This window comes from Suricata suricatta, chromosome 1 (genome assembly GCF_006229205.1).
Source record: "Suricata suricatta isolate VVHF042 chromosome 1, meerkat_22Aug2017_6uvM2_HiC, whole genome shotgun sequence".
Lineage (NCBI taxonomy): Eukaryota > Metazoa > Chordata > Mammalia > Carnivora > Herpestidae > Suricata > Suricata suricatta.
In genome coordinates, this window is record NC_043700.1 from 192,545,693 (window position 1) to 192,556,398 (window position 10,706).

At 54.9% G+C, this 10,706-nt stretch overlaps 1 protein-coding gene across 1 annotated transcript in view; it reads right to left on the reverse strand.

Annotated features, from left to right (window-relative positions):
• Nucleotides 1–1,361: 1,361 nt before the first annotated feature.
• FAM193A (family with sequence similarity 193 member A) overlaps nucleotides 1,362–10,706 on the reverse strand; it is a 61,478-nt gene continuing 52,133 nt past the window's right edge. Inside the window, exons 17-18 of the mRNA XM_029949424.1 lie at nucleotides 9,417–9,498; nucleotides 1,362–2,029 (exon numbers count right to left, since the gene is read on the reverse strand). Coding sequence (XP_029805284.1) covers nucleotides 1,936–2,029; nucleotides 9,417–9,498 — 176 coding nt within the window. The 3' untranslated portion in view covers nucleotides 1,362–1,935. The remainder of the gene's footprint in view (nucleotides 2,030–9,416; nucleotides 9,499–10,706) is intronic.

Below are 10,706 nucleotides of genomic sequence, written 5' to 3' on the forward strand. Positions count from 1 at the left end.
TGTCACAGGTGGGACCCCGCAACCGCTGAGGCCCAGACGTGGGAGACTGTCCCGACTCACGAGGAGGGCAGGGGCGAGGGCAGGGTCTCGGGCCTGGGTGGGCAGGTTCCCCAGATGGCGGGGCCCAGGTCTGCAGACTCCCCGCGCTTGCCCAGCCAGCCTGGCCGCCCTCACGCTCGCCGGGAAGGGACGAGGCCTGGGCCCGGGAGTCCTGGAGGCACAGCAGGGCCTTTGAGGACGCGGCTCCTGTGCTCACCACCCAGCCTGCCCCCTGCCCTGCTGGGTCGTCCCAGGAGCAGACTCGCTGTCCTTCCTCCTGCCTAGAAAAACAAAAGCAGAGCAAGCCAGCCAGCTTCTCGTCCCCCCGCTCCTCTGGCTGCCACCCCCTCTCCTAGTCCCGGGACCTGCTCTTCCCACCCCGTTTTCCCGCCAACCAGCTTCCACAGGGCTGTGGCTGGAGCCCCCGGCCAGTTCCTGGGCCTCACCTTGGCCACAGCAGCCCTGCCGTGTCCTCCAGGCTGTCCTCCTGTCACCTTTGATAGTGGGCCTGGGGCTTGGACCCCTGACCTGTCCACACTTGCTCCTGGGGGGCCTTCTGCCCATGAGCAGTGATCCCCGACGCCAGACATCTCACCTGGTTTCTGACGAGCACCCCAGACTTGAGCCCGTCCCGCCCAGGGCTCACACCAGAGGCGCAGGAGTCCCTCCTGCCTCTGCCCGGTCTCACCTGCATCCCGTCGGTCCAGAAGTCCCATGGTTGGAGCCATCAGGGCATCCCCAGAGGCTGCCTGCCCCTCCCCGTCTCCACTCTGCAACGGGGCCCTCGTCGCTCCCCCGTCATCCGGGGCCGGGCCCCACACACACACAGGTTTGCCCGGAGTGGGGAGCGCTGGGGCTCCGGGAAGTGGGTGGGGACGGGACGGCGGCCAGGAGGCGGCTCCCCCGGAGACTCCCACAGCCTGCCTGGAGAGATCCCCGGAGAAAGGAACCAAGGCAGGATTCCCGTTTCCATCCAAAATCCTGCGCACGTTCCCGGCTTATACCTACTTTAACGCTTGTGACTTCTGTTTACTCCCGGGAAGCGGGATGAGCGCCTGCTCATTAGGCCGCGCGGAGGTCCAGCCCGCTGGCCCCGCCCCTGTCCGGCCCGCACCGCGCTGCTGCCGGTGCCACCGCCGCTCCCACACCAGAGCCTGGAGTGTCTGGCCGGGCTGCGCCCTGGGCACACGGAAGGGCCCAGATACACCGCGGCCGGACGGCGGGGCTCCGGTTCCCGCTGGGGGTGCTATCACCCACGTGCCCTGCCCCCCGCCCCCCCCCCCACCGTGGGCCCCAGCAGAAAGCAAGCAGACGAGGTCCTCTGCTGTACGAATGTGTTCCATCTTTCAAAAAGAAAGACATGATTTTAATATTACTTAACAATATGTTAAAAAAGTAGCCAGGCAGGCCTCCGTGTTAATACAGTCGTACACTCTCTACCGGACCGGATGGTGTGAGTACTGGGAGGGGTTTGGATCTGAACTTTCTCGTTCTGCAAGGCTCTTACACAGCTGGCTACAAGTCAGGGGGTCAGACACAAACAGCGCAACGTGTACACTCTTGGACAGTAGATTGTGGAGGAGAACGGAAGAGCGCCTGCCCGCCCAGCCCGCCGCGGGGGGGACGCAGGGCACACGAGAGCTGAGTGACGGCGGCGCCCCGGCGGGCGCAGATGACAGGGCAGGGCGAGATGCAGAGGCGACGAGCCACGCGGACGACGGACCGCGTCTCCGGCCCCGGTCCCGACCCGACAGCGCGGCGCTGTGGCCGCGGCCCAGCAGCGAGTTCTCGGGCTGGGGGTCTCGGGTGCGGCGGCCCACCCGGCACGGCCCCGGGCGAGCACGGCAGCCCCGGGCCTGGCCCACCTCCCTCGCGTCCTCTCCAGGCGGTCCTCATTCAGTGGGCAGCAAAAGTGGCTTTTTTCAAGCTAAAATTGGACCAGTTGATGGACAGTCTTTGCCGGGTCTGTCTAGCGGAATCCAAACAGAACCTGTGAAGACAAAGAGGCAACCGGTCACGGAAGGAAACGGCCCCCATTCCAGCTGCCGCGGGCAGAGTCCAGCGTCCCCCAGGAGGGGGAGTGCGGGGCCCGGGGGGCGAGGGGGTCGGAGGGGGGAAGGGGCGTCAGGAGCGAGTCCCCCCCTCGGGACACCGGCCAGCGCCCTCCGTGTCCTCTGGTTTCCTGCGTCCTCCTTTTCCAACTTGTCCTGCGCGGAAGCTGCCCAAGGGACGTTTCTGAGACCGTGAAGGTGGCTCGGCCGGCGGCCACCACCCTGCCCGTCACGTGGCAAGGTGTGCGCGTGGGAAGAGTGGGACTTTTCACGGCCAGACGCCGCCCCACTGCTGCCTCCACGGCCCGGCCCGCGCCCAGGGCCCCCGAGACCTGCCGCCAGCCCCAGGGCCCAGCGCCGGGTCACGCACTGCATGCCGAACAGGGCTTGAGAAAGACCACACTGCCCCCTGCTTCCCGGGTGACAGTGGCCGATTCTGTACCGAACGAAGAACATTTTCCTTCAAAAGCCTTTACTTGGCGTCATTTCTGAAGTTTTCACCTTTCCAGCTCTCGTCTGGGGCGGCAGGAATCTGAATGAAAGTGGCCACTGCTGTCCCACAGCCAGAAGCAGGTGTCGGTCTACATGGCGGCCGCATCGACCCGCCTCGGTTTCTCGTGCAGCCCACCAGGCAGTCTGTGTCCAGGGGGTCGTCCCTCACCCCCGGCCCTGAACCCCAATGCTCCCTCCCTGGCCACAGCTGGTCAAACCCTGAGTCCAGCAGGGTTACCTTCTGCACCTTCTGGAAGCTCCCCCTCTGCCTCTGCGGTCTCCCTTCTCCTGCAGCCGCTCGCAGCGGTCCCCCTGGCGCACGTGTGCCCCGTGCGTCTCCACGAGCAGCAGCCTGGACGCTACAAGGGTCACTCACGGCCCCGGCGGGCCACTCCAAGGGCTCCAGCCCAAGGGAAGCAAGGCCTCGGACGGGCTCCCAGGGCACAGGACACACAGGCCCAGAGTCCCCCGGCTCTGCGAGCCCCCCCGCCCCCCACACCCCCGGCCCCTTCTGCGGACACCGCCTCCCCATCAGGCCTCTGTGCGGTCAGCAGCGACTGCGTCACACGCGCCGGACACGTGTGCACAGGTCACCAGGACACGAGGGCCTGGGGGACCACGCCCCCAGCCCAGGGCTGTCCTCCCCCAGGGGCAGCCCTGGGGTGGGTGATGACCGGCCCTGTTCCTAGGGTTCTTCAGCGGCGACTCGCCTGCTGGTCTCTGAACACACAGGAGCGGAGTCGTGCTGTGTCTGTGTGCTGAGCAGCTCCCCCACGGGGCCAGCGCGTTCACGGTCAGGGCCGGGAGAGCACGCGGGGACAGACCAGCGGAGGCCGCACCCCCGTGGTTCGGCCCGGCTCCCGCTCAGGCTGACCACCCCGCCGGCCTGCTGGTCACTTTTCCGTACGGGCCATCGTTTCGTTTGCCCATTTGTCAACATGTTTGTCTTATTCCGTTTTGTAATGAATGTTTCTTTTTATATTTTGATACTAATCCCTTGTGATATGCTACAAATACGATCTCATTTTCTTGAATGTCATTTCCCTTATCAGTCTTTTATGGTTGTTGTTTCTAAGAAATCCTTTCCTACTCTGAGGTCAAAGACATATTCACCTCTATTCCAAATAAAAAGGCTTGCTTTTGGCATTGAGAATCTCAGCTCCTCTAAAGCTGACCTTTAAGTATGGTATGAGGTCAGGATCCAAATTTAAACGTCACACCTCCACTTATGAGCATAACTTCATTTGTCATAAATCAAAGCTCAGTGTTTGTCCAGCCTATTTCTGGGCTCTGTGTTCTATGTGAATATTCTGATGTTTTAATAATCATGACTTTCTAAGTCTTTGTAATGGGCAGGAAAAAGAGGATCGTTTGTTTGTTGTAAATGTAACACACACACAGACGAATGAAGGAGACAAGCGTGGCTCACCAGCTGGAGCTGCGGGACGCCGCCCGCACCCAGGCAGCCCCGCCCGCGCCTGCCTCGGCCACAGCCTGCTCCCCCGCCCTCCAAGGAGTCACCGTCTGGCTTCTCACGTCAATAATTTCCTTGCTTTTCTTTAAATATATTTTTTAACATTTATTTATTTTTGAGAGACAGAGAGAGACAGATTATGAGCGGGGGAGGGGCAGAGAGAGAGGGAGGGACACAGAGAATCGGAAGCAGCTCCAGGCTCCGAGCTGTCAGCACAGAGCCTGAGGCAGGGCTTGAACCCAGAAACTGGGAGATCGTGACCTGAGCGAAAGTCAGACACTCAACCGACTGAGCCCCCAGGCGCCCCACCTTGCTTTTCTTTATAGTCTTAACACCTACGTATAGTATTACTGAACAATATACTTAATTTCTTTTGAAATGTTCTTTTAAGTTTATTTAGAGAGTGGGCAGGGGAGGTGTGTGTGGGAGGGAGAGAGAGAGAGAGAGAGAGAGAGAGAGAGAGAGAGAGAGAGAGAGAGAGAGAGAGAGAGAGAGAGAGAGAGAGAGAATCCCAAGCAGGTTTTCCACACCGTCCGTGCAGAGCCCAATCAGGGCTCAAACTCAGCCTGTAAGATCAGGACCTGAGCCAGTTAAGAGCCGGGTGCTCAGCCGACGGAGCCATCGAGTGCCCCCACTTTAATGTCATAAAATGCACTTTACTGAGGGATAATTTGTGAACAATAAATGGCAGTTGTTACAGAGCTCAGTGCTGACGAATATGTACATCCGGGTACATATTAAGACAGAACATCTCTAGGAAACCCCCAATTTTCCCATGTCCCTTTGCTGTCATCTCCTTGGCTCCCCGGCCTGAGGGGAACGGCGGCCTGCTGTCTGTCACCACAGACGACCCTGTGTTTCCAGGGTCTCACGCGAGCGCACTGAGTACACGGCTTCTCGGGTCCACCTCCGGGGTCATCAGGGGGAGGCGTTCCTCGCTGCGTGGCGTCCGCCAGACGGACAGAGCGCAGTTGGTGTGTTCACCTGCTGTGGATATCTGGGTTGTCCCCAGTTTCCGACTGTTACAATAAAACTTCTAGAAACACTCATGTGCAAGTCTTGGCGTGCATTTGCTCGTTTCTCTTGGGCAGACAGCCCAGAGTGGAGGTGCTGGACTGGACGTGGTATATTGAAAAATGTCCTCCAGCTGCGTCTGACCGGACTTCATGTAACAGGCACTCTGTGCAGCCGCGCGTTCTGCCTTCGTCTCCTGGTCAGTCCGTTCCTTTTCGCTGCTGTTGTGCAGCATTTCACGGTGTGACTGCAGCACACGACGTCCATCCTCACCTGTTGTTAAAATGCTAAATTTTGCAAACTCCTTCTTGGATTTTAAAATCTACAGATAAATTTTGAGAAACACGATAGCTTTATGATATTCCCTTCTCCTATCAATGAATATAGGATCTAGGTCTTCAACGTTCTTCAGTCACGTTTCAGTCTTCTATGCAGAAGTCTTGTGCAACTTTTATTAGATTTATTCATAGACACTGCATAGATTCTGGTGCTGTTATAGATGCGTCTTCATGGACGGTGCAGAGAGACGCGGCTTCTGTGCGCGGATCCCAGGGCCAGCCCCTTGCGACCTTGTGACCGCTAGAGGTCATCTGTCAAATGGAAGTTATCTCCTCCTTCCCACTCCGTGGGCCTCTAACCTCTCTTCCGCGCCGGCCGGCCGGCTGGGGACAGGCGAGCGCGGCGCCTCGGGGTCGCGCCTCCAGGTTTCCCGTCTTAGAGAAGGTTTCACCCGAACTTCTTTTCTCTCCTTTAGTAAATCTCCTTTTCAGGTTAAGGATATTTCCTTCTGCTATTAGTTTACCATTTTTCTTTTTTTAATTAACAGAGTGCTAAGATTTTATCACATGTTTTTTCTGAACCTATGGAAACGACCATATGGTTCTTTATATTGAAGAACCTAGCAGCACGCACCTGTGGATTTCCCAGCACTGAACACGCCTGCATCCCTCCTGGGGTACACCAGTTTGGTCATATGTTGCTTTTAAAATACTACTGGATTTGGAATGTGAACTTTCTCGTGATGATTTTACATCTAATATTCATGACTGAAAGAGAGCTGTAATTTTTCATGTTTTCTGTATTACTTTTAGCAGATTTTGGTATCAAAAATCTTCCTTCTCTCATAAAATGGGGAGTCCTGTGTGATTTCCATTCTCTGGTAGCAGCAGTACAAGCCTGGATAATCTGTTTGAGGTTTGGGGAGAATTCTCTGTAAAACCAACAGAGTATAGTTCTGTCATTGGGAAGACTTAGAACTGCTTTGATTTCTTTGCTGGTTACTGGGTCATTCAAGCTATTTTCTCTCGGGCTGATTCTGTATTTAGGTTTTAGGTACAGCTGTTGCCAGTGTTCCTTCAGGTTTCATCAACACAGCTCCAGGGGCCACACTGTCCTCGTTTACAGACTCACGAAACGAAAGAGGCCTCGGGCCCGCAGAAAGCGGAGCGCAGTGAAACGGGCGCAGCCGTGGTCCGGCTTTGATCACTACCGACATCCTGGTTCCTGTCCATCTAACTACTACATTCTTCTGTGTCTTTTTTTGTTTTCCCAACTTTTCTTGACCAGTCTCTCAAGTTTATTTATGGAGTTAATGTTTTTAAAGAGCCAAATTTTGGCTTTGTTGATCTTCTCTGTATTTGTTTTTTTATTTCGTTATTTTTCTTTTATGTATCATCTCCTCGTATTTTCTTTGGATTTATTTGGCTGTTCTTTCCCCTAATTTCCCAACTGAAATCCCTAGCTCACTAATTTCTGAATTTCTAAAAACTCACTCGGCAGACGTCCAGGCCTCACAGAAAGAGCTCTCAGGAGAAAGCTTTTTCCACAGCCTACAGGTTTTCACACGTTTTCCTTATCTTTCAGCCCCGTGTATTTGAAGTGTCTTCCTGTAGTTTCTTATTTAACCCACGAGTTATTTAAATGTACACACTTTCAGACCTCCAAACATTAAGGGACTTAAAATTTTACTTAGTGATGGTACGTTTCCGACCTAAACACGTTATGGTCAGAGAACACAAATTACACGCGTTCTCGCTCCGAGACTTCCGAGCCCGCGGCCCGGCCGCGGGGGCCGTGACCCGTCCTCAGGCTCGGCCTGCGGGCCACCCCGGAGGAGGCTGCGACCGGCCGGGCAAGCAGCGGGCGTCCCGCCGGAGGAGTGGGTTTGAGTCTCCTGCGTGCACTGAGGCGACTTCTTCATCAAGTACTCGTTCCACACCTGTCTTCCTCCCACACGGAACCCCCGTCACTCTGCAGCGGCCTTAGTGTCCCCGACACGAGAACAGGCTGGTAGTAACAGGACCACACACTAGCTTCCTGTCTCTGTCTCCACATTTCTGTCACTGGTTTAGGGGCGTTCTTGTAAAGGGCGTGTATGTGTGCACGTGCACACGTGGGTATATGTGTATTTAAAATTATTACCATAATCTGACAAACTTTTTTTTTTTACCTATTATGGTTGCAGATAAAACTGAATTTGTGTCTCTTGTGTTTTTAAAATTTGTTTACTTACTTTCTTTACATTTATTTTTTTTCTGAGTTTTGATTTTTTCCTTCAATAGACTAGCAATTTATATATCCTATTTGTATTCTTTTAATGACCGCTGGTGAAGCTGTATCACCTTCCCCTTGGAGTCTGAGTGTTAAATACTTCACTGTTAAACACCCGAAGAGACAAGAACCCGAGGATGCTCAGCAACGGTTTACACCTAACTTACACACTGTTCTGTTCAATACAGTGGTTCTTTCAGACATAATGTCAACTGGATATTATTACTGTCTTGTTACCAAGAAAACATTGTATTTACCGACATTTTCAGGCTGTTTCTCTTTCTCTCCTGCATACCAGACTGTTTTTCTAAGATCAATCTTTTTTCTTGAAGTAGAATCTGGGATGTTTTCTTTTACGCAGATCTCTCTGTAGCAAGTGCCTGCAGTTTTTCTTTGATGGGAAGAACAGGTTTATGGGACACACAGCTGGACACTGTTTTCTCCTAACACTGAAAATATCACCCCATGGTCTTCGAGTTTTACACCTGCTGTGCTGGGGGATGGATTTTTGTTTGCGTGCCCTAATGGCGTGCGGTGCGGACGCCGGCCAGGCGCCGGGTCTCTGCACACCGCTCTCTGCAGCCCCATCTTCTCCTGGGGGGGTCAGTTAAATGTACGCTAGACTCAGTCGCTCCTCGGTGTCTCTCAACCTCTTTTCTATTTTCCTTCAACTGTGGTACATTCTGGAGGTACGTCTTTGAGATATTTCTCAAACTCATGAATTCCCTCTTCAGCAGTGTCTAAGCTATTTACAATATATCTATTAAGATCTTTTAATAATTCTATTTTTCATTTCTAGATGTTTGTTTTCCCCAAGTCTTGGGAGTTTGATAGTCTGTGTTTATAAGCTCATGCTTGATTTTAAAATATACGAGCCCCAGAGACCTACCTTGGGAAACTTCCCTCCAAAGCCCCCCCTTTATCCAGAAAAGCCCCGGAATTTAGCATCAGGGGAAACTCTCTTAATAATGCGAGTGATTCAACTCCAGGTCCTTCTGGACTTTGTACAAACACACTTGTATCACTTGAGAATGACAATCCCACTTCTTCTGATTCGTATCCCGTTTTTTTCTTACGGCTTCACAAATAGAAGTTGTAACGATGGGCTTCCTTATCCTTCTTTCTTTTTGAACCTCAAGGGGCAGTTTTTCATGTTTCACTGTAAGTACGGCATTTGTTGTACTTTACAGGTACTTTTGTTACGTCAAGGCTGTGCCTGTCTAGTCCTACTTAAGTGTCCAACTTGAGCCAATGCTTTCTTCCGCCTGCTGAGACACACACACACACACACACACACACTATATATAAATTCCAGAAATGTTTAGAGTTCTGTCCTAAGCAATCAGAAGTCAGAGCAAACACACTGCGCGGTTACCCGGCACAAAGGGGCCACAGCTACCGAAGAATGAGCAAGGAGCTTTAAAATAAAGTCTGCTTGCCAAATTCACAAAGTGGAGACAATACCGCTGAACACAGCACTAGCCAAGTCTGATGCTCGTCAGGAAAACGGAGAGAACATCGAAAATGCCACTTTTCTCCTTAAAAGCACGCCACGAAGAGTGTTCCGGCGTTGGCGCACACGAGGGCCAGCAGGGACACTGGGTCCCTCCCCAGCGGCAGACCCCGCAGGTGTGGGCAGAGGCCCGAGCGCCGGGGACCACTGTCCTAAACCGGCCGTCACGCAGGGGGGCGGCGGGCAGGGCCCGGTGTGAGGGGGAGCGGGGCGGCCAGGGTGCGTGCTAGGGCTGCGGAGGGGCACGTGCGTCCTCAGCTCAGACACAAGCCCCAACACTTACCTTTTGAAGTACTCCACTTCCCTCTCTGTCTCGTCCATGTCCACGCTGTCCAGGTCGATGTCCTTAGGCAGAAAGACGTCGTCTGTGAAGCGAAAGAAACCAGGCAGGTCACATTCCAAGAGAAGAAATCACGGGGCATCACTTTACTTAATTTTAACAACTTCGCAAACTGGAAATGTTCTCTTAAGTGAGATTTTACAAACAGCCACAAGAGGGCAAGGTCCCTCCCGTGCCTGTGAACATCTAGGTGCAGCCTGGACATGTCTGTCACGTGTTTGCTCACGTCCGCCGAGCAGAGCAGCTGTGGCTTCAGGCCCCGCCAGCAGAGGCCCATCTGGCACCCGATCCCCAAAGGGACCGCTGTTTAACTGCCGGGTCTCCATGACGGGACGCCCTCCAAAGACTCTCGGAAACGCCAGTGCTTGTGAGCCCAGGGGCTGCCCCCGGTCCCTGCCTGCGGTGGGGGGCCGGGCGCTAGTGAGCAGACGCTGCCCAGAGGGCCGCCTGAAGCGGAGCAGCACGCTGTCCCTTGCAAGAGCCCCTCACAACCGGCGACGAGAGGACCCGGGGGACCCGCCGCAGACCCCACCCCTGCAGGAAGGCGGCCCTCCCAGGCATTCGGTTTATACACGCAAAGTCCCAGAGGCATCATCAAGACTTTTCAGGCTGTTCCAATAAAAAAGCAAGGCTGCGTTTCACTTTGCAGTTAAGCCCCCCAATTTGAAAACCGGATAGCAGGGAGACTGAGTCAGGATCATTCCATCTCCTAGAATCTCAGCAAGTGTGAGGGTTTCGCCTTCTTGCTTCCGCTCTGCCCGCCCCGTCTGGTACCTGTGGGATTCCGGGCACCTCCTGGGCCCTGAGCCTCGTGCGCGGACTGGCAGCGCAGGCGCGGCAGCCAGCCCCATCAAAGAAGGTGCAGAGGGTCCCCTTCCTGCGGACGTTGGTGAGGGGCAAGTTTTTGAAATCTTTAAGAAGCAGAGGCACCCCCGCAGCAGGTCGCCCGTGTGGGCGGCCGCAGCGCTGGGGACCTTGACCGCCAGGCAGCGTGCCCTCACGTGGGGAGCCCCAGAGACGGCGTGACCGCAGCCCCGCCTGCACAGACAGCACCCCCCACCTGCCGGCACCCAGGCCTTCCTCTCTCCGCCCCTGCCCCAGACCGCTTTCCTGAGTTCCCCGCTCACAAAGCTACCTCCTCCACACACGCACCTTCAGGCACCGGACCCCCAAGACTGGCAACAGTGTGTCCCTTGTGCTCTGCTGCAAGCCTGCTCCTGTTCTGACTGACCC